At 43.0% G+C, this 24,612-nt stretch overlaps 1 protein-coding gene across 4 annotated transcripts in view; it reads right to left on the reverse strand.

Annotated features, from left to right (window-relative positions):
* Nucleotides 1–24,612, reverse strand: part of CACNA1B (calcium voltage-gated channel subunit alpha1 B) — a 250,476-nt gene that overhangs the window by 183,089 nt on the left and 42,775 nt on the right. For all 4 annotated transcript variants that reach the window (XM_074288959.1, XM_074288960.1, XM_074288958.1 and 1 more), the window contains exons 4-5: nt 3,189–3,280; nt 1,995–2,147 (exon numbers count right to left, since the gene is read on the reverse strand). In XM_074288959.1, coding sequence (XP_074145060.1) covers nt 1,995–2,147; nt 3,189–3,280 — 245 coding nt within the window. The remainder of the gene's footprint in view (nt 1–1,994; nt 2,148–3,188; nt 3,281–24,612) is intronic.

Genomic DNA, 24,612 nt, shown 5'->3' on the forward strand with positions numbered 1-24,612 from the left:
GGGTACCCTTCCTATTATTGAGAACCCAGTGACTGATGCAGGGCCAGGAAGAGCCACAGAAGCAGGCTTTCACATAGCGTCCTGCTGCCATCCTTTTGGGGAATTCAGCCCTTCTACCATAGACTAAGCTCTGGGAGCTTTTGTCCCTTCTATCAGGACCTCTGCATAAGCACTTTATATAGCCCTAGAACTTAAGATCACAGGCACATAAATCTAGAAGGATTCTCAGAAACACTCTAGACCAATTCCCTCATTTTTCAGAGTTTTTTTAGTTTGCCATTAGTACTTTATTTTTAAAACTCTGATATTAGTTTATTATCTATCCTCCTGTTTTCAATTTTTTTTAATTTTGTTTTTTTGTTTGTTTGTTTATTTTGTTTTTGCTGAGGCAATTAGGATTAAGTGACTTGCCCAGGGTCACACAGCTAGAAAGTGTGAAATGTCTGACGCCAGATTTGAACTCAGGTCCTTCTGACTTTAGGGCTGGTGCTCTATCCACTGCCCCACCTTGCTGCCCCCCCCATTTTTTTATTTTTTAAAATTTATTTTTATTTTCAGTTCCAAATTTTCTTCCACACTTTCACCTTCCCTACACTTTGAGAAGACAAGAAAATTAAAATCCATTACATATGCATGTAATGGCATAAATATAAAAATGTGCTTAGACATATAAAACAAATTTCCACATTAATCATTTTCTGAAAAAGAAAAATATGTATATTTTATTCTGTACTCTTGAATCCACCAGTTCTCCTCATTTTACAGTAGAAAAAACTTGAGGTCCTTGCCCAGAGTCACAAAGGCAGTGGGGGTCAGAAGTGGTGTTTGAATTCAGGTCTTCAGAGTCCAATACTATCTTCACTCTATAGCCCTGACTCCCTGGCCCAATACTTTTCCAGACTCCTTCCAGTCACAGCTTCCTCCTTCAGGGTTAAATATTAGGGTCGCGTCCTTTTTTCTTTCTAGGACAACTACCCACTACTCTCCAGTGCAGGGATGAATTCTTGCCTTCTGCTCTCCTTTGGAGCCCTAGAGGAACAAGGTCTTTTTCCAGGCTGGACCCTAAGTCTATTTATCTGAGTTTCAGGGAGAAATATCTCTCTTTATAATCAGTTACCCAGACCTTGACTTGATGGCATCACCTGGACTTGGTCCATAGGGGCTCACTAGACTATTCTCACTCCTGGATATATAGAGCCCCGTTCACCTCCCTGGAAAGCATGGACAAAGGTGGGGCTGTCTGGGCCCTGGGTCTTTCAAGTGAGAAGACCTGAGTTTAGATTCTGGCACTACCACTTGCCCGCTGTGTGTCTTTAGGTTGGTCACTTCTGCTCTCTGAACTTCAGCTTCATCTGTCAAAGGGGGCTTTTGGTTTAAATGCTCTCTGGAGGCCACATCTCAAGCTAGGGAGGAATGGAGGACTTGTGGATTTTCCATTCTCCCAGTAGAGGTCTTTGGGGCAGGGGTCAGCAGAATCATTGACCTCCCTTAGGAGCTGGTCTGAGGCATTAGCCCAGATAATGGGATGATGGAACCCTCCATCTCCAAGGTCTTTTACAACACTAAACCTGCTAGGACAAAAGGCCTTTTTGGATGGTAACACAAAGCAGCATGGGATGCAGTAGGAGTAGGGGGGCCTGTAATCCTTGCTCTTGGGGAGGCTGAGATTGGGGGACTGCTAGAGTTGGGGAGTTCTGAGCCACAGGGGGTGATCTCCCTGAGACTGGCACCAATGTGGGGAGCCCCTAGGAGCAGAGGACCAGACATCAGGCTGCCCAAAGAGACCTGGGCTGGAGACCCGGCCACTCTAAGTTCTCCCTGCTTTCAAAGAGGACATCCCACATCCATCCTGGGTGAGACGGGGAGGGGGGGGAGAGTCTCCCAACAAACCAAATGTGGCCAACACATCTGCAGCCAGTCAACTGGAGCACACTCTGGTCTTCACTTTCAAACAGCTGCAAAAATGGGCCTGAATCCCAACTGTGGCCCCTCACCTGTGTTGTTGGGGAAGCAGGCTTTGTGGAACTTGCCCATGTAAAACTCAAGTCCAATGATGGCAAACATGACAATGGCGAAGAAGAGCAGGAGGCCGATTTGCAGTAGGGGCACCATTGCCTTCATGATGGACTTGAGCACAACCTGGAGGCCTGGGGGAAAAGACAAAGACATCAGCCCAGACCAAAACCCCCTCCATCGGCCCAGCTGCCCCTTCCTCGGGTGCAAGAGGACAACGAATGGCATAGCGTAGCTCGCTGGTGACATGGAGGTGCTTGAGACCTTGAGTCAAGAAGACCGGGGCTTAAATCTGGCATCAGCTGTGTCACCTGCGCAAGTCACTTAGTTCTCAGCCTCAGTTAGTTTCTTCATCCATAAAATGAAGATAATTTCAGCACCTGTTTTCCAAGGTTGTTATAAGGATAAAATGCCTTAAAATCTTTAAGTGATATATAAATGCCAGCTAGTGATAGTAATAACTGTTAGCATGTAGATGGCTATTTTGTACGGATTTATATAAAGCCTTTAAACTGAGGCAGACAAAGTCAAGTAATCTGCAGGGATTATACAACTAATCAGTAGCTGAGGCCAGATTTAAAGCCAGGTCTTTCGGAGTCTAGCTGAAGCACTCTATCCACTGTGCGTTGTCATCATTTCCTACCCTAGGCAAAAAAGAGGCATTAGAGAGAAGTGATTCAATGATGGACTTGAGTTTAGAAAGAACTCAATTCAAATCCCACTTCTGATAATTATTAGCTATGTATAAGTTTCTTGATTTCCCTAAACCTCATTTCTTTATCTGAAAATTGGGAATAATGATATCTGTACTTGGAAATTATTGATATATTGATATAATACCTCATAAGGCTCTTGTGAGACTTAAATGAAAATATATGTAAAAGTGTTCCACAAACTTAAAAAGCTTTGTAAATGTCTTGTTACCATTATGATTTTTCCCAGGCTATATTTACAGATTCAGAAGTGGAAGCCCCTCTATTTCACCAGTTAATGTCAGCTCTGAACTCTAGCTATCGAGAAGTAGTCTGAAGGTTTAGGAAAAAACCCTCCAAACTTAACCTGCCCGTCTCCATCTCTGGACAAGAGGGAAAGTCCTTGAGGTAGGGGGAAGAGGGAAGGAGAAGAGACGATCCTGAGAGAGCATGGAAATCGCAGGATAAACTTGCTAAACTCACTTGGAATCCCTGATACCAGCTTCAATGGTCTTAACACTCTCACAGCTCGGAGGGTGCGGAGGTCAAACTCAGTGCCAGCGGTAGCCAGAATCCTGAGCGGAAACCAGGGAGAAAGAAAAGAAAATTCAATTTTCAGAGTTAGGAAACAAAATGGAACATTATCTTCATCTTCCCTTCTCCACCCCACTAACACCGAGTTCCCCAAAGGCAAGAGCTGAGTCTGCCTCCTTCTCCGTGTTGATGGATTGATCTATTAATGTGATTCCCCAAGCTGGGGTCTAAGAGTAAACAAGGCGATGTGACAAAAAAATCTAAATCAGCCCTTAGGAACATGCCATCCAGCGGAGAACGGAGGCCCCGCAGCTGAGGGGAGCGGAGGCCCCGCAGCTGAGGGGAACGGAGGCCCCGTAGCTGAGGGGAACGGAGGCCCCCAAGCTGAGGAGAACGGAGGCCCCGCAGCTGAGGGGAACGGAGGCCCCGTAGCTGAGGGGAACGGAGGCCCCCAAGCTGAGGAGAACCGAGGTCCCGCAGCTGAGGGGAGCGGAGGCCCCGCAGCTGAGGGGAACGGAGGCCCCGCAGCTGAGGGGAGCGGAGGCCCCGCAGCTGAGGGGAACGGAGGCCCCCAAGCTGAGGAGAACCGAGGTCCCGCAGCTGAGGGGAACGGAGGCCCTGCAGCTGAGGAGAACGGAGGCCCCCAAGCTGAGGAGAACCGAGGCCCCGCAGCTGAGGGGAGCGGAGGCCCCGCAGCTGAGGAGAACGGAGGCCCCGCAGCTGAGGGGAGCGGAGGCCCCGCAGCTGAGGGGAGCGGAGGCCCCGCAGCTGAGGGGAGCGGAGGCCCCGCAGCTGAGGGGAGCGGAGGCCCCGCAGCTGAGGGGAGCGGAGGCCCCGCAGCTGAGGGGAGTGGAGGCCCCCAAGCTGAGGGGAGCGGAGGCCCCCAAGCTGAGGAGAACCGAGGCCCCGCAGCTGAGGGGAGCGGAGGCCCCCAAGCTGAGGGGAGCGGAGGCCCCCAAGCTGAGGAGAACCGAGGTCCCGCAGCTGAGGGGAACGGAGGCCCCGCAGCTGAGGGGAGCGGAGGCCCCGCAGCTGAGGGGATCGGAGGCCCCCAAGCTGAGGAGAACGGAGGCCCCCAAGCTGAGGAGAACGAAGGCCCTGCAGCTGAGGAGAACGGAGGCCCCCAAGCTGAGGAGAACCGAGGCCCCGCAGCTGAGGGGAGCGGAGGCCCCGCAGCTGAGGGGCACAACTTCTTTCACTGGGGGGAGGTCCTTGGGGATGGCCCACACTTCCACTTCTTCAGGCTCCCTCTGTTCCCTCTCATTCCCCAGCTGACCACATTTCTAGTTCCCTCCCTGTGTGATGACTTTCCCTGCTTATATATTACTTTCTTCCCACCGACCCTTCCCACTCCTTTAGACTGTGAGTTCCTTGAAAGTAGGAATTGCTTTTTGTTTTCTATATATCCCCATTACTGAGCATAGTGCCTGCTACTTAATAAGCATTGACTGACTGCCTGAGTCACAGCTTGACATCCCCCAGCCTCCTGCTCAGGGTGAAGAGTTCAGCATCCACAGTCATCCTGACTCCTCTCCAGCATCTGCTCTCCCGTCCCAGATATCTATGAGAAGGGTGACTGCAGAAAAAAGCCCTGGTCCATGTGTGTCCTGGAGAACGTCGGAGAGGAGTAGAGAAAAGGGCCGTGTGGGGCCAAAAATGACATATGCCGTTCTGGTCATGGCTGTCTGCTGACACAGAACTGATCGTTTCCTAGAACTGTGCGTGGCTGCCTCAGGCTCTTGTGTGACAGAGCAGAGACTGACTCCGACATTTGGGTACTGGGTTCCGAATTGAGCAAGTCTCCCCTTACTGAGTCCATACCATGCCCATTGATTGCTGAGGCTCCGGAGAAACAGCAAAAGTCTTCTGAGGTCTCAGAATACACAAGAAAAATCTTCCTCTGCTTCTGTGATTCAGGATCATAAGGTCTTTTTAAAAATCTGATTTTATTGACATTTTATTTTTTATACTACTTTTACCTTGGAATATATTATTTTCCCTCTCCCCTATCCAACAAACTATAAATTGCAACAGAGAATGAAAAAAGAAAAGGGGCTAGGGAGGGGCACAACAGAAATTGAAAAAGGAAAAAAAAAAAAAAAAAGGTTGAGGAGGAGGAAGCTAGTCAGCAAAACCAATCAACATAGTAATTGCATCTGACAGGATACACACAGTCCACATCTGGAGACTCCCACATCCCACAAAGAAGGGAAAGAGGTACCTTCTCTGTGGAGCCATGCACAGTGCAGAATCATGGAATCTCCAAATTTCATTGTATTATCATTCTGTGAAAGCTAGGAATCCACATGGGATGTCAACACTTACACTATTCACTCAGAATATAATTAACCAAAAAAATAACATTCCATGAGACTAATAACCCTGCCCCATTCCCCAGGTTGTCTTGTCTCTTGGGCTCATGTGGGATAAATTACAATATCAGTTGGGTTCTCTTTACTGAACCCTAGCAATCTGGCTCCAGGGGGCGAGGAAGCAAATCCTTCCACCCAAGGAGGACCTCTGCCCTCCAACATCCCTAGAGAAAGCAGAGTAAGCTTCTCCTGATTTATTCTACCTCTTATGAACCATTGCAAACCCTGATATTTTATAGACAGAAAGCTGAAAAAAGAGTAGACCTAAGGAGGAGACCACTAGCATAGCACAGAAAGGTCTAGCTAAACACCAAGACCCAGAACCATGTGGTCCGATTTCTAGCCCCAGAGTCACCAGGGCAACAAAAGGATATTGGTATACAATAGGCGCTTAATAAATATTTACTGACTGCCTGAATCGTTATGTGAAACCCCACCCTCATCCCAGGCTTTCCTCTAGGCTTTAGGAACAGCCCTCTTGCCTTGACATTTGTAGTAGTTTCCTCAAGCACATTATTACTGATCTAAGGCTCGGGAGTGAACTACAAGGCTTCACAGCTAAAAAGCTCAAAACCATCTCAGTGACATGACTACCCAGCCCACACCTGTCTACTTCAAAGAGGGAGGCATGGCTAGCTGGCTTCTAATTCATTTCCTCCAAGACTCACCAGTCTTGCGAGTGAATACCACTAAGCAAAATTGCCTATTCAGGCCTCTAGATCTGGAGCCAGGCTGAGCCCTGATTCCTGACCTCTGGCTTCCTAGACTGTAAATGCTAGTCTTACCTAAACTTCGTTAGACCCGAAATGCAAATAAAAACCATTCTGAGACCACTACACACCTGTCAGATCGGCTAAGGTGACAGGAAAAGACAATGATGAATGTTGGATGGGAAAGCTGGGACACTGATGCATTGTTGGTGGAGCTGTGAAATGGATCCAACCATTCTGGAGAGCGATTTGGAACTATGCTCAAAAAGTTATCAAACTGTGCATACCCTTTGACCCAGCAGTGCCATTATTGGATCTGTATCCCAAGGAAATCTTAAAGGAAGGAAAAGGACCCACACATGCAAAAACGTTTGTAGCTCTTTTGGTGGTAGCAAAGAATTGGAAGAGGAGGAGGTGCCCATTAATTGAGGAATGGCTGAATAGGCTGTGGTATGTGAAGATAATAGAATATTATTATTCTATAAAAGAAAAAAAATTGATGAACAAGCTGATTTTAGAAAGGCCTGGAAAAATTTACATAAACTGACGCTGAACAAAACAAGCAGAACCAGGAATACTTATAGTAACAGCAAGAATGTGCAACAATCAACGATGAAAGATTTGGTTCGTCTCTGTGGTTCAGTGGTCCAAAGAAATCCCAATAGACTTTGGACAGAAAATGCCATTAGCATCCAGAAAAAGAATTATGGAGATTGAATGTAAATCAACACATGCTATGTTCACTTTTTTTCTGTTTCTTTTCTCTCTCCCATGATTTTTCCCTTTTGTTCTGATTTTTCTATCCCAACATGATTCATAACCTTCATTATCTCCCCACAAGTTGAGCAGCCTCAATATCTAAGGAGAAGCTGAATTAAATGTTGCCTGGTTATTGAATTGTTTTATTCAGTGCAACCACAGACTGACCGCAAAACCAGACCCACAAACTGACCCCCACCCCCACCCCAAATCCCAGCCATCAAACTGAGATGTTATATCACCTGAGAAAACACACAGTCTTAGATTCAGCTGTCCTAGGGATAAATCACTGTCCTGCTATCAGCCCCAAGACGGAATTATGTATTCAGGATGATAGAGAAGACACATGCAGAAACAGAGACAGAGAATGTACAGGACAATCAAAAAGAACCATCTGGCCCTTTCCCTGATTCAGTATAAGCTAGCCCAAGTCATTTCTCCCTGCTGAGTCTCAGCCTCCCCATCTGTAAAATGAGGGCATTAGATTAGATTGTCTCCTCCAGCTCTGATGTTGTGTAAGAAATGGTGGTGGAGAACTAGATATGGGAGCATACACACATAATGCCTGCTACTGGAGAGTTTAGCAACCCTGAACTGTAGCTAGATGTAGACCAAGCTGATTAGGTGTCTGTATGGGATTGGGGGAAAGAATCCCAGGTGTCTCAGGAGAGACAGACCAGCCCAGGTCAGAAATGGAACAGATCAAAGCTCCCATGCCAAACACTGGAGGTATTAAGCCTATGAGTGACCTCCATACTTTCAGCTTGGGTGGGATAGGAAGACCCAGTCTCAATTTTTAAAAACATGGTAGTGTGACCAGCCAGTGAGATCACATACATTCAAAGGGGATCAGCCTACTTTCCCAAGGCCCATGTGTGGCCTCCTATTCAGGTTCTGGAGCTGGAGGTCCATCTGGCCTGCAGCCTATGCATAAACTGGAACTAGGACTCCCAGGGGGCAGAGGGCTTCACAGTGGGCAGCTGTGCTTTCCTGAAAAATGGATCTGTGGCCTTAATAACTCTCTGTGGGCAGCTCAATTCCATGTGCAGACTGAACCGAAAGCAAGCTTCCCCGGAAGGTTTGCCCAGCTGGAAGGGGCTGCTGTTCTCCCAGTGTCATCAATACTACTACTCCCAGACAATCTATCATTCACAGACCCCTTGAAGGTCAGAGCCCCACCACAGACTGCCTTTTGGGTGGGCCCTGCCATCCCCCTGCCCAGTATGTCTAAGGAAGGCTATTTAGAGATAAAGGACTCATGCTGGGGATAAATCATGACTGAGGGAAGAACTAATGACAAAAGAACCACATCCATCCCTCCTCTTTTCCACTCCCTCGTTACTTAACCCAGTTTGACTCCTCATCTTCCGATAACCTAAACTCTTAGAATTTTCTCTTCATTGTCTCTTTTTCTCCAGTCTTTCCCTTTTCTATCTGTTCTCCACAGAGCTATCAAAGTAATATTCATAATGTACAGGTCTAATCATGTCATTCCCTTGCTCAAAACTCCCTTAGTGCTTCTAAGATTGTTTTTAGGATAAAATGCTTAGCCTGGTATTCAAGACCTTCCACTGTCTAGTACCCTGTCTTCTACATTCTAATCTCAGTCTTTTCGTGAGCTTCCCATCCCTTGTTACCAACTACCTTGGTCTTTTTGAACTTGATGGCTGTTCGGTAAGCACATTGCCTGGCACATAGTGATGACTTAATAAATACTTACTGATTCACTGATTTCAACTTCAAAATGTCTAAAACAGAATTTATTCTCTCTCCCCCACTCCTCTTCTGAACTTTTCCATTTCTGTCCTTCGGTCACCCAGGTTCATAAACTCCATTTCAGCCTTGCCTCTATTCTTTTTCACTTCCCTCTCTCATATCAAATCAGTTGCTAAACATTATCATTACTACTTCTTCACCATCAGTAGTATCAGTCTCCTCCTTTTCCCTCACAGAGCCAACATTCAGATTCAAGTCCTTATTCCATTTTTTTTCACACTGTTAAAATAGCTTCCTAATTGATCTCAGGTTTCTCTTCTCACCAATCCATCCTCCATTCAATTGCCAAAATGTCTGATCACATCACTCTCTGTTCAATAAACTCCAGTAGATCCTATTACTTCTAGGTTCGAATATAAACTGTACTCTTAAGCTTCTTAAGCCCTTCTCAACATGACCCCAACCTTCCTTTCCAGCATTATTGAACATTAGTCTCCTTTATCCACCATACAAGACTTACTTCTCTTTACCTATGATACTATGTCTCTTGCACAGGCTGCCTCCTATTCCTTGAATTCTTTCAAGAAGATGAAATAGGGATCTTCTCCAAGGATTCTTATTCTTGAGCCTATATACTTGGTTTTAGGTTTTTTGTATTTTTATAACTGCATTTTAACAAAATTAGTTTCTTCTCTGCATTTCAAAACATTATTTTAGGACAGTCTATAGTCCTTACCAGATTCCCAAAAAAGTCCATGATACAAAAAAGGTTAAGAAACTCTATACTACATGAAGGTTTTTCTTATCCAGTTACCAATATCCCCATTCCCACAACCTTTTATTGGACACATACCTATGTGTATGTGTATAAACACGCACACATACACAAGTACATGTATGTATATTCATATAATGTGTACAAGTTGTCTTCACTAGTAGAATGTAAGCTTTCTGAGGGCAGGATCTGTTTCGTTTTTGTTTCTACATACTCAGTGCCTGACACAGTGTCTGGTGTTTCGTAGATTGCTTGTGACTGGACTGATTGACTGACTCCAAACCACCTGCTGATCCCTAAGCTCACCCTGCCCTTTCACAGCTCTTTGCATTTAGAACACATTCTCTCCTCACTTCTTTTTCTCTCCCTTCAAAGCGCAGTTTGGAGGCCACTTCCTCTATGAAACTTTCCCTGATCTTCCAACCTCCGACGGAGTACTGAGCTTTCCTTCCTCAGATTTCTCAAAGGGCGCTATCTGAACCACTGCTACTTTGCCCTTATTCACATTCCAAACTCTATTATGCTTATACGTGTCCCTTTCCCTTCTCCCATCCCCCAGTCAGTCATTATTCATTTCTCCAATATAGGTGCTCTCTCTTTTTTCATCATTGCTTATTTAGGACCATGCACAGAGGCTGTACTTAACAAACACTTATTGAATCCAATATCATCCTTCAAACCATCCAACCATCCAATACAGTGTGCCATTCACCAAAGGCCCAAATGCCTCAGGGCCAATGTAATTGATGTGCTTAGATGCTGTGCTTCAGTGCAAAGCATATATTTAAATGTATAAAGTACTTTATGCACACAATATACTTATGCACACAATATACTGAGTTTTCTCATAAGCAAAGTATGGCTTATACCTACTGAATCATAGGATGTGAGAGTTGAGAGGTACCTCAGAGCCTCCAGCCCAAACACAAAGGGACTTTTCAATGAAATAACAATGCCTAACAAATGATCGTTCAGATTCTACTTGAAGGCTTCCAAGGATGTGGAATTCACCATCTCCTCCAAAGCGGTCCATTCTACTTTATGACAACTCCGATTGCTTGAAAACATTTCCTGATAGACTAAATTTACCTCTTTGCAATCTCCATTGCTCCGGGTCCCACTTCTCTGGGGCCACACAGAACAAGCCTAATAATCTCTGTCTCACATTACAAGCCCAACAATAATTAGACATGGCTATCTTACACACACACACACACACATCTTGAGGTTTCTCTTCTTCAGGCTAGATATGATCAATTCCATCATCAGAATCAGCTTCCTCACATGAAGATGGCTTCAAGATCCTCTCTGATTGCCTTTCTCTGGACACTGACCTTAACCCACAGCACACAGAGACCGAGTTCCAGATTGCAGTGGTGAGGACGGAGTGCAGAGGGACTTCCCGCTCCGTTTTTCCTGGATGCTTTGCCCCTCTTATCAAGAGGCCCGTTTGCATTAGCTCTTGTTTACCACAGTACCTTGTTTGTTCAAGCCTTTTTCAGAGCTACTGCTGTCTAGCCCAGACTATTCCATCTTGTACCTGTAGAGCTAATATCTGTGCCCAAGGCTAAGACTTTACATTCACTCCCACTGAATTTCATTTCACCAGGTTCTGCCCGATGCTCTAACTTATCTAGATTTTTTTTTTTAATCTGGACAGTGACATATGGGAAATGTGATTGTTCAGATGCTCCAGGACTGACTCTTTGTAACCTATCTGGGGTTTTCTTGGTAGAGATCCTGGAGTGCTTTGCCATTTCCCTCTCCAGATCATTTTACAGATGGGAAACTGAGGCAAACAAGGTTAAGTGACTTGATCAGGGTCACACAACTAGTAAAGTGTCTGAGGCTGAAATTGGGAAGATGAGTTTTCCTGGCTTCAAGTCTGCCCACTGCACTGGCCCACATAGGGAGGTACTGCTGGGACTGAAGATGCTACACTTCTATACTTACTCTGGGACAACAATGAGCACTTTGCACACATTACATCACTTGGCCTTCACTATAACTCAGTGGGTCAGGTACTCTGGTATTGCTTTCCCATTTTATAAGGAAGTTGAAGTGGCAGAGATCTATGACTTGCAGAAAGTCACATAGCTAAGTAAGGATCTGAAGCAGAATTCAAATCCAGGTCTTCCTTACTCAAAGATCAAAACTTGCTCAGTCTGCTTTGTGGAAGTTTTCGCCATGTGCAAGCAAGGGTGTCTCCCAAATGTTTGTCCTGGGTGCTCTTCCTTTCTCCCTCACGATTTTCTTGCTTGGTGAACTTGTCATACTCCATGAGTTCAAATATGATCTTTATGCAGCTGATTTCCATAAATAAATACCAGCCAGCCCTAACCTCTCTCTGGAGCACCAGTGTTGTATCATCACCTGCCTTTAGGACATCTCAAACTGGATATCCCATAAACATCTCAAATTCAATATGAATAAAACAGGATCCATTACCTCCCCTCCCCCACAACCCTCCCTTTTACTGCCACAGCCATCTTCCCAATCACGCAGGATCACCCCACAGATCCAAGCCGTTGCCAAGTCTTGCTGCTTCTGCCTTTGCAGCATCTCTCCAATGCAGTCCCTTCTCTCCTCTGACACTGTCACCCCCCTGGGATGGGCTCACATTGCCTCACATCTGGACTAGCTAAAAACCCTTCTGGTTGGTCTCCTTATTGTCAGGTCTCTCCCTGCTACAGTCCATCCTCCACTCAGCTGCCACAGGAATTTTTTTAAATGCCAGGTCTGATCCTGTTCCTCCCCCACTCAATCCACTCCAGTGGCCGCTGCATCAAATACAAAATTCTGTTTTGCATTTAAAATCCTTCACAAACTGACCCTTCCTATTTCTCCTATAGTTCTCACACACTGTGGTCCCCTCCATGCACCCTAAAACCCAGTTAAATTGTCCCATTTTCTCTTCTGTTGTCTAACTCTGTATCTTTTCACTGGCTGCTCCCATGTCTGGAATCCTCTCCCTCCTCATCCTCTTCTCTTGATTTCCCCCAAGACTCAATCAGGTCTCAGGTCTCATGTCCTTCCCTGACCCAACTGTCTACGTCACCCAACTCAGTCTCCTCTCTGAATTTCCCTTCTGCTTGCTAAGCCCATGATGTCATCAGCCCTCTTCAAGAATGAAGGCCCACCTTCTACTTACACTGTACATATTTTATGCTGTTGAAGGAGCTGCCTCACTCAGAAAGGAGCTCCTTGGGGGCAGGGAACATGTTTCTGCTTTTGCTTATATCTTCAGTGCTTAACATAGTGCCTGACAGACAGGAGGGGCTGCCTCCATTTACTGTACAGGCTTACTCCTATATTATCATATTTACATACACAGAATGGTATCGATTCCCAATGACATACACAGAATGCTGCATTTAATCAATCAGCCAACAAGCATTTATTAGGGCCTACTGCGCTGGGTACCAATGATACAGAAAGGCTCAAAATATTCCCTGGCCCCAAAGACAGGGGGATGTAAGATGTACATAAGTAAGCATGTTCCAGATTAATACAAGATAAGTTGATGGGGACAGGGAAGGATTTAGCAGTTAGGGGGAGACTCAGGAAGAATTGGAAAGGCTTCATGGCTTGAACAGTGTTTGGGGGGAAACAAGGGATTCTCTGAGATCCCTAGTGAAGGAAATGGGACTGCATTACAGACAGTGGAGATACACAATATAAAACTGAATCAGGTACCAGTTTTCAGGAGCCCACAGTATTTCCTGAAACAGATTCCATGCTTACACCCAGGTTGAAAAGTTTTCTGACCGATAAGAGTATTTATGCAATTTGTGTTTACAATGTAGTAGAAAGATATGTGTTATACTTTATCTTTATGTCTCCACCATACACACACACACACACACACACACACACACACACACACACACACACTCTCTGTCTCTGTCTCTGTCTCTCCCTCTGTCCCTCTTTCTTCTTCTTCTTTCTTTCCTTTTCCTTTTCTCTCCCTCTCTTTTTCCTAATATGGTTGTTCACAGAACACAACCCCCAGACATGGCTACTCACACCTTATGCTCATATAAGTGCGCGCAAACACACACACACACACACACACACACACACACACACATAAATGTTTACACCCATCCTCACATGTACAACACACCTTGATTGATTAGAAACCTTGTTCTATAGACATTATCTATACTTTCCCCAAAATTTTATTTTTATAATCTATGGAAAGTCTGAAATGCAGAGGATGCATTTCAATATTCTAACACATTCATGCCAAAAGGTAGAAATGTGGGATAGATAACAGAGTGTTCTATGTCTCAGAGTGAAATTCTGAGTCCCTAGAGTGGAGAGTGAAATGATTAAATTTCTTATTCCTAAGCGTGATACAGGCTAGGAACATGAATTCCAAAAATCAGAATTAGGTGAATCTCTGAATAAGATCCATAAGAGATTGAGAGGAGTGAAGGGATGTTAAAGAAGATGATAGTCTCCTACAATCCCCACCCCCACCCCCCACTAGAGGGAAAGGATCATTCATGTGCTTTTACATCTGAGTTCCATCAGCCCCGGACCAGAATTCCTGAAGCTCAGTGCAAACCAAGGCTCAAGAGCAGATTTTCTCCTATCATCATTTCTCTCCCCCCACCATCTGTTCCGTCTTCCCTCCCCTAACCCTCTGGAAATGGTGACCACAGGATCAGAGTCTGAAAGCTGGGAAGTTAAGGCCATATTCTCTACCTTGGGATTTTTGGGGACCAGAAAGGCAAACAGCATGAGAACTGACCCAGATCAGGTGGCAGGAAGTGGTAAAGGGGTGATAAGATTAGCTCAGATAAGATCCAACCAGACAAAATGCCACAGGATGGAAAGGAAAAGGAAAGATGACTTTCCTCAGCTAGACAGAACAAGCTGGGGATATGCTAGGCCAGAGAAGGACCAGACAGGACCAGACGGGATGGAGAGCAATACTGGCTTAGACCAGACCAGCCGGATGGGCTAGACAGGACCAGATGAGAGCAGGCAGGGCCAGACAGTGGGAACCCTGCTGGCCTGGCCTGGGAGGGAGGAGGGATTCCCGCACACTCAGGCAGACGATTCCCGGCACTGGGAGGAAAGCCCGGGAGACAATTTACAGCCACTCCTCTGTGCCTCCCCAGCAGCTGGGGTGAGGAACAGGGCTCAGGCAGAAGCAGCAGCTGTACCTTCCCTAGATAAGAAAGAGCTTTGTATCGCAAGTGCCAGCCATTGCACTGCATTCCCTTAGACAGAGGCTCTTCTCTGTAGAAAAAATTTCCTTTTCCCTGCTTCCAACTCTGTTTCTCTCTCTCTCTTTGTTTCTGTGTGTCTCTCTTTCTCTCTGTGTGTGTCTCTTTGTCTCTCTCTGTCTTTGTCTCTGTCTCTCTCTGTGTCTCTTTGTCTCTCTCTCTGTCTCTCTGTCTCTCGCTCTCGCTCTCTGTATCTCTTTGTCTCTCTCTCTGTCTCTGTCTCTCTCTTTTTCTCTCTCTGTCTCTCTTTTTTTCTCTCTCTGTCTCTTTCTTTGTCTCATCTTTCTGTGTTTCTTTGTCTCTCTCTGTTTCTCTCTGTGTGTGTTTCTCTCTGTCTCTCTCTCTCTCTCTCTGTCTCTCTGTCTCTCTCTCTGTCTCTCTGTCTCTGTGTCTCTGTCTCTGTCTCTCTGTCTCTCTGTGTCTCTCTTTCTCTCTTTTTCTCTGTCCCTCTTTTTCTCTCTGTCTCTCTCAGTGTCCATTGTTCTGTCTCTCCCTTCCCCCTCACACACTCTCTTTGGGTATGACAGACAGGACCACGGTTGGTTACTCTCATTTTATTTTTCATTTTCACAACAGGCAACCCAGGTCAGAGTCCCCAGGTCAGAGTCCCCAGGTCAGAGTCCCCAGATCACCGCCTGGACAGACACTGATGCTGATGCCCTGCAGAGTCAGTCTGCGTATGATGGCAAGGAGAGGGAGGGGGGAAGGAGCAGGGAGGGGAAGGATGGGGAGTGGAGGGAGCAGAAGCAGGAGCTGATCTAGCATCACCAAGAGCCCTCAGAACTCAATTCTCTTCGGTCTCTGGCCTCTTGCTCTATTCAGGAGGTTGCCATGGAAACAGCAGGGAGGCTGGGGGAAGGGTAGGAGATGTTCTCATTGACCAATGGTCAAAGCCTTGGCGCAGCCGTATGCCTCTATCTCCCCGTCTCACGCTCTCTCTTGTATTTATCTCTTTCAGTATATCCCTACGCATCTCCACATCTGTCTCCACACACCTTTCTCTATCTCTGTCTCTCCCTGTCCTCTTCAAAAGCCACAGAGGCAGTCACTGTCCTCTGCACTGACCCTAGTCCATAGCTTTCTGGAAGAAGCCTAGTGAGGAGAGCCTAGTTTTCACCTTTAGTTTCTCTTCACCTCAGTCCTCTGCTATTCCCTGCTCACTTTCCATGGGAATTGAGGGGGCTGGACAGTTATTTGCTTGGCCCTGACACCCACCCTCTGACTCCCAATCAGCGTCCTCCAGAGGGACATTAACAGGAGCTCCATCTGAGAAGCAGGGGAGCTAATCCCGGGGGCTTGCTGGTCTTGAGGCCAGGAGAAATGCCAGAGCATAAGGGTCAGATCAGGCCAGAAGTATGGGACAGACATTACTAAGCGCTCCCTAACCACTGAGCAGCTAGTCCTTGGCACTGGCTGGGCAGGCCCCAGTGGCCAGGAAGCTGCAGGAGTTCCCACCATGTGATTCCCACCCCCACCCCCAGCTCCCACTCACCCTGGTTGGGTGCCAGAACGATATCCTAGGAGATCCCACCTAATTTTATCATGAACATGTGCAGCCTCAACCCCCAGCTCCACACCAACGTGGGGGCCACCCACCATCCTGGCAAAGACCCAAACCCAGCTCTGAAGGCAGGAACTGAAAGGAGCTGCCGTCAGCATCACAAACATCTAAGAATGGCCCATGAGGGGTCACATAGAAAGGAATCCAAGGCTATCTCTGACCTCTGTGAACAACAGAAGATAGTGGATCGTGACCTCCTCTGAACTGGCCTTCAGGGGTTAAAGGCCTTGGTAGTACAGTGATTTCAGTGCTGGGCCTAGAGCTAGAATTACTTGTGTTTAAATTCAGCCACACATACCTACTTGTGGTGTGACTAGTTGTGTGGACAAGTCACTTCACCTATCCGCCTCACTTTTCTCAACTGCAAAATAATAATAATGATAGCATCTAAATGCCAGGATTGTTGTGAGGATCAAATGAGAATATTAATCAAGCACTTAGTACAGCACCTGGCACATGGTGTAGGTATTCAATAAATGCTCATTTCCTTTCTTCCTTCGTCCAAGGCACTGTCAGACTGAAAGGACCCCAAGGCAGTGACCCAAGGCTCATCCCAAACCACAATTTAGAGTTGTCCTTTTTCATTACATTCTCACCATTTCCCTTGTCATTTCAATTCAATTTAGCTCGATCAGCATTTATTAAGCTTTGCTATCTGCCAGGCACTATACTAGACACTGGGACATTGCAATAAGTACCAGGGCTGTTAAGAAAAAAAAAAAAAGAAAAGAAAAGGTTTCTGCCCTTGAGGAAGCTACATTCCACTGGGGAGGAGTGAATACAAAATAACCTATACATGATTAAATAAATATAAAACGTGAAAAAATACAAAATAGTCGATGAATCAGGAAAGACTTCTTGTAGGAGGTGGAACTTGTGAGGAACTCCAAGAGGTGGAAGTAAGGAAACAGAGCATTCCAGGCACAAGGTGGGAGCAGGGAGGCCATCTGTACATAGGTACTGTGCAGATGATTCCCAAATTTTTATATCTAACTTTGGTATCTCTTCCAAACTGCAGACCCAAATTTCCTACTGCTTACAACAAGAAAATCTCCTAGATGTCCTACTAACACTGTAATCTCCACAGATACAAAATTAAAATTATGATCTCTTCCTGAAAACTTCCCATCCTCCCAGCATTCCTATTTCTTTTGTGACACTATCATCTCTATACCTCCCCTCCCCCAGTCACTCAGGCTTGAAATCTCAGAGTCATCCTTAGCTCTTCTCTCCCTCAGCCTACATATCCAATCAGATACCAAGTCTCGTCAGTTCTGCATCCAAAATATCACATTCAATCACCAGCCTGGTTCAGGTCATCTAGCCTAGACTATTAGGCTATTTATTGTCAGAACAATATTTCAAGGATGTCAGTTTGGCAGCTGGAAGATGGATTGGAGAGGAGAGAAACTAGAGGCTAGGAGACCAAAAAGGAGGTTTTTGTGAGAATTAAGTTATAAGGACATAAACTTGGGGGCATATAAATAGGGAGAAAGGCAATTGGCCTTGGCAATTGGTTGGATATGGCAGGTGAGGGAGATTCAAGGATGACATCAAAATTGTTAACCTGGCAACTGAAGTAGCACCCTAGCCTCAAATGAATCCCATTTACTTCAATAAGCATTCACAAAGTACCCACTATGTACTTCACTAGGTTCAAGGGATACAAAGACAAAATCAAGTCCCTTGCCATTCTACTATATCTTGGGAAATTAAGAAGAGGTATAGGCTTTGTGAAAAAGATGAGTCCTATTTTGGCCACCTCGAGTTCAAGATAACTAGGACTCATCTAGTTGAAGAGGTCAAATGAATTGTGTAGGATCGCACAGGTAATAAGGATCTGAGAATAGATTTAAAATGAGGAGCAAAAGAAGGTGCAACAAAAGATCACCTAATCTTCCTTAGATGAATATGTGATTATATCATTCTTTCTCTCAAAACCCTTCAGTGACTCCTTTTCCCTTATGAGTAAAATGTAAACACTTTTTTGGTAAACATTTTTGTCTGGCATTCAAAGCTCTCACAAGTCTGGTATCAACCTATTTCTCCATCCTTATTAGGATCACATGAGTATATATAAATTTAGGGCTGTAAGGGATCTTAGAAGTCATTTAGTCCAACTCCTTAATTTTACAGATGAGGAAACTGAATTCCAGAGAATGGAAATGACTTAATAAAGACCATATTAATCATTTCCACATATTCTATGCTCCAACAAAGTTGTACTGCTTGGTGTCCCTATATGTGCCTTGAACATTCTCATCTCTGTTTCTTTACTTATATTCCCTACACCTAGAATGCCTCTGCTCCTTTTCTTCTCATCTTTGCTTTTTGAACTCTCTTTAATCCTTCAAGTTAATTTACATCTCTTCCTTGAAGCCCCCCTCTCATTCTCTCCACGTCTCTTACATATTTATCTTGTAGACCATTTCTTACTGTAGTACTGTTGTTTGTATATGTTATATATTATATATTCTCCTAATGGTTTATATTTTGGACTTATCTAAATGCTCCATCTTTCAATGTGGAGAATAGGGTTTAACTTAGAGCAGAACTAGTCTCTTCTACTTCTTTCTAAAGGCTCAGTCCTATATCTCCTACTGTTTACCCAGCTTATCCATCTATCATCTCAACACATACTAAGGCATAATATGTCCAAAACCAAATTCATTATCTTTTCCTCCAAGACTTATTCTTTCTCTTGACATCCTTATTTTTGCAAATGCTATTATCATGCTCTTGATTATCCCCAACTAAATCTCTAACTCTACCCTTTCAACTCTAATCTTTTTTTAAAAGATTAGTTTATAGGATTTTAAATTTTTATTTTTTTATTTTTTCTCCTCACTTTCCCAATCCTTTGAAAAGAATAAAAACAAAACCCTTGTAATAAATATGGATTATCAAGAAAAATAAATTCCTGTACTGACTATGTAAAAAGATATACCTTATTCTATACCTGAATTTATCACATATTAGGAAGTGTGTAGCATGTTTCATCACTGATCCTCTAGAAAGATGGTTGGTCATTCAATTGATCATAGTTCTTATGGCTTTTAAATCAATCCCCATTTCTAATTAAGTCACCAAGATTCATGGGTTCAAACTCCATAATAATTCAATCATTCATTCTTTTCTTACTGCATTCATCTTTATTAGCTCTTCAAAAAAATCACAGAATTCCAGAGCCAGAAGGGGTTACTCATATATTCCAACCTGTACCTAGCTTAGAATTTCCTCACATAAAATATCTATATTGAGACTTTACCAGAAGACCTCTAGTAATCAGGAATTAACTCTTTTCTGAGGCAACTCAATTTAATAATTAGTAAGCTTTGATTTGTATGGAGCCTAACTTGTCTTTGCAGCTTCTGACTAGTTTCTTCCCTCTAAGGACACACAAAATAAATCTAATACTTCTCCTTCATTATAACTCTACAAATATTTGAAGACAGTTATTACATTCCCCCATAAATCTTCTCTCTCCAGACTAATCAGAACCAATTCCTTTAATCAAATCTCATATGATCTTAAAGCTCTTCATCATCCTGGCTCTCCTCTGAACATTCTTCAGCTTACCGATGTCCTTAAAAATATGGCATCCAAAACTGAATATAGGACTCCATATATAGTCTAGCCAGGGCAGAGTATAGCAGGGCTGACTATCGTTTCCATGTTGCACACAGTGACTCTTTATGCAACCCAAGATAACATCTCTCTTCTTTGGCTATCATATCACCATTGACTCATATCAAACTTGTAGTCCACTAAAACTCCCAATCTTTTTTCAGATGAACCGTTATCTAGCAACACTCCCCCATCTTGTGCTCATGACATTGGCTTTTTTCATCTAAAGGTAAGATTCTACAGAATCACAGAATCCTCAAGTTGGAAGCAACCTAAGAAACCATTGAGTTCAATCTGTAAATGAGCAGTGCCCCTTCCCTACAGCATACTCATCAAGTGGTAAACACCTCCAATGATGGTAGGCCCTCTATGAGAAGTAGCCATGACCAGCTATCATCTGTTTGTCATGGGTTGTCCAAAACCCTACAGACATAACTATGAATTAGGAAACCAAAGGATTCCAGAAACCCCTGAACCAAAGAAGCAGATTTTCTAGAATCAAAACCAAAGTAAATTTGAATTACTCCCATCAATTGTTACTCTGCAAGGGCAACAAGGGAAGTTTTCATAGTAGTTGCTTCATACTCTGAAGTTAGAGACATGGACAGCTGCAAGGTAAAAATGGTTTCACACTAGAGATAGACAGATATAAAGCTAACAGGTCTTCACACTAGGGCTATAGGCAGCTATAAGGCTAACAGGGCTTCATTTCAAAGTCTTGGGCAGCCTTATCGGCTACAGTACTTTACACTATAGACCTGAACATTCCTGTGAACAATAGAACTTCACATTTGAGATATGGACTGACTCAAACTTCAGGATTTTACACTAAAGATTTGATAAGTTTAATAGCTAACAAGATTTTTATACCACAGATTGGGTAGTCCTATTGTTAAGATGGCCTTATATCAGAGACTTGGAGAACAATCCTGGCCATGGGCCCGGGCAAAGTCACAAGGCAAACAGACATTAAGAAATTGCACCACTGGGGATAACTGACCAGAAGAAAGCCTAATGTCAGCAGCAACACCAAAATGGACAATCAGAGCAGACCCATTCCAGGAAAATGCGAAAGTGATTTTAGATCATGAGCTTCTGTGGGTCCAAGAATATGGAGGCATCCCACAGACTGCTCAAATGAGAACATCAAAAAGACCAGAAACAGATTCTAAGACAGGGATTCAACCTTTTTAATGGCAAAGACCTCTTTGGCAGTCTGGATTTCTCAGAATATGTTTTTAAATAAACAAAATAAAATACATAGGATTACAAATGAAACCAAATATATTGAAATATAGCTATTAAAATATTTTTAAAACAAATTTGACATCCTGGTCATGGGAACAATAAGATGAAGGACCAGACCATTTCTCTGATCCCTATAACCTTTCAAATCTCTCCAAAATAGAAATCACATGCCAAGTATAAAGCAACTTCAGCTGTCTCCTTCATCTAGGATTCCCAGAATCCAAATGTTTTTGGAGATTTTTAAAAGGTTAAAAAAAGAAACAAGCCACAAACTGATACTCATTGACCCTGAGCTCATTCAGAACCTCCACTCAGCCTACCATGCTACCAGTAGCGAGGGTGCAGTAGTAGATCCAAGGATCTGACATATGGGTCAGGGATTACACGAAAACCCAACTCCATACTTCAGTCCCTCCTTCCTCTTTCCAGTTCTGTAGAGACCCCAGGCTGCCAAATATGCAAAATGTCAGACAGCCAACAGCAAACAGTAGCCCTTCAGGAGCAAAAACCTGCTGGAGCAACAATGTGGAAAAGGTCTGAACTGTCCAGAGGAAGCAGAAGAGAAGACAGTGTTTGGGGAATTTGAAGAGGTGGTACTGCACTAAGCCTGAGGAAAAGAGCACAGCATCCAGCTGAGACCAGTTCTGACCACCCAAAAGCCACTTGAGGCAAAGGTCTATGTTGATGAACATACCAGAGTGGGAGGGGGCTGAGGAAATTGAAGATCCAGCCCTCAAGGAAACCACCACCAGAAGGAATAGTCAGAAAGTGAAAGGGGGAAAATCAAGAGAAGCAAAAAAGACTGAAATGCCCAAAAATCTCTAAAAAAGGAAAACTCAAAACCTTTTTAACATAAGTAGATAAATCAACAAAGAGAATATTAACAACAAAAGGAAATAATGCCTCCAGATCTGGTAGATGAGTTCGGGTATCTATGAATAAATACTTCAGAACAAAAGAAAATGGTCTAACACTCATTGAAATAGAAAACTCTATGGAATTTGAGGACACAGAATCATGAAACACAGTTTCTGAGTATTCCAAAGGAGAAATGAGAATTATGAGAGCAATATTTATAATCTGCAGAGCAAAAATAATAGGCAGAATAGAAAAACTAGAACCTAGTGTGATCAAGTCTTACCAAAGAAACAAAAAAAGAGAGTAATAGACACAAATATATAGAAGTGAAGGCCAACCTAAAAGATGAGAAGCAAAAACCCATAACAGTAAAAGAAAATAAGTTTACTATTACAAAAAAAAAAAAAAAAAACCCAAAACATTCTGATCTCCAAGACAGGGTACATAGAAACAACCTAAGGATCATAGGTCTCCCAGAAGAATGCAACAGGATTAAAAATCTCACCATCAAAATAATACAAAAGAACTTCCTAGAACTTCTGAAATAGGAATTAAATTGCTAATTAAAAGAATTCACAGATCCCATTAAAAAACAAAAACAAAAACAAACAAACAAACAAACAAAACATAAAGCTGCAAACTCCAAGATACATACTCCAAGTTAAACTTAACAATTTGATCCAGAAACAAATTCTACAAGTGATCAAGAGAAAAATCTTCAAATACAAAGGAAAAGAAATTCAAATAATTCAAGAGTATTCTGCACCAATTGAAAAATATAGGAGGAAATAAAATAATGTGTTCTGGAGAGCAATGTGACTTTGGAAATAGCCCAAGACGAGTCATCTACCCTGCAAATCTGAGCTTAACCATAAATGAAAAAGAAAAAACTGGACATCCAGTAATTTTTAAAAAAGAAAAAAAAACATTTGAAATTATTTTAGGAAGAAAACTGGAACCAAAGAAATCATTTGTTTCTCAAAAACCTCAAACAGTTAAAAATGCAGAAGAAAATTCAGCAACCATGGACAGCAACAGGAATAGAATTACATCAAAGAGCAATAAGAAATTTCTTTCTAAATGTATACAAGGGCAAAAATAAAAGTTCTGAGGAGATAATAGTGAATAGATGGGCCCATTTGGGACAGAACTTGGCAACATGGCCTGCAGGTAAATTAATGTGTTTATATAAGTGAGAGATCATAATACATTATAATATTTTATCATGCTTAGATTACAATTATAATACAGGTGGACACAATATGGCAGAAACCTCCTAGAGAAAATAACCTAGAAGGAAGTCTTGATTGCACAAAGAGAAAGAGAGACCAGATAATTAATGGGATCATGAATCAAAGAATGATGGTCTAGGGTAGGCAGAAAGAGAGGCTAGATAATGAAAAGACTGAGAAAAATCTTTTTTTTTTTTTTTTTTGGTATGGACCCCAAAAAATTATTTTTTAAACTGTTGAACAGGAGTAGTTGAAAGGAAGGAGAGAAAGTAAGGATCTACTTGACTGAGAGGGGAAAAAAAGGGGAAAAGAATTACATGACCAGATAAAAGCAGAAGAGAAAAAAATAAAGAACTAATCAACAAAACCCCAGAATGAAAAGGGTAAAAAACATGCAGAGAAGATCAGAGTAAGGAAAAGAGAACCAATGAAAACAGGCCACCTTGAAGAAAGATTTGGCTGAAGAACCATAGTATTGTGTTTTGGAGGAGGAAGAAAAGGGAGTATGGGAAATCATAACTTGGAGGAAAAAAAATCCATCAATATTAGAGACAGATGGTAGAAAGCATAAACCTAATTTTAATAAATTTAAATGTGAATGGATTAAATAATCCAATAAAACAAAAAAATGGCAATGCTGGAAAAGAAAACAAACCCCCAAAATCTCTTGCTTACAAGAAACACATTTTAAAAAAAAAGACATACACAAAATAAAATTAAGGGGAATGAGAAGAAATTACTATATATCAAGTGAATCTAAAAAAGCAAGAGTTGCCATAATGCTATCAGACAAAGCAAAAAGCAGGCATTCAAAAAATAAAAAGGGATAAATAAGGAAACTATTTTATGCTAAAAAGGAACTAGAGACAATAGACCAATATTAGTAATAAACATATGTGCCAAATGCCTTAGCATTCAAAATCATAAAGGAAACATAATCGGAGCTATAAGAAGAAACAGACAAGACAGTAACATGATAATGGCAGGAGATTTCAATATTCCTCATCAGCTTTAAATAAGTCTAAGAAAAAGATAAACAAAAAGGAAAATACGAAACTGAACAAATTCCTGGAGAAACCAGACTTAAAAGACATCTTCTAAATGGGACAGTAAACACACACACACACACACACACACACACACACACACACACACACACACACACACATACATTTCTCAGCTTCATATGGGATTTTTATAAAAACTACCCATGAACTAAGGCACCGAGAAATTGCAAACAAATGTAAAAAAGGGGAAATAACTAATATGTCATTT

Source organism: Sminthopsis crassicaudata, chromosome 2 (genome assembly GCF_048593235.1).
Source record: "Sminthopsis crassicaudata isolate SCR6 chromosome 2, ASM4859323v1, whole genome shotgun sequence".
Taxonomy (NCBI): domain Eukaryota; kingdom Metazoa; phylum Chordata; class Mammalia; order Dasyuromorphia; family Dasyuridae; genus Sminthopsis; species Sminthopsis crassicaudata.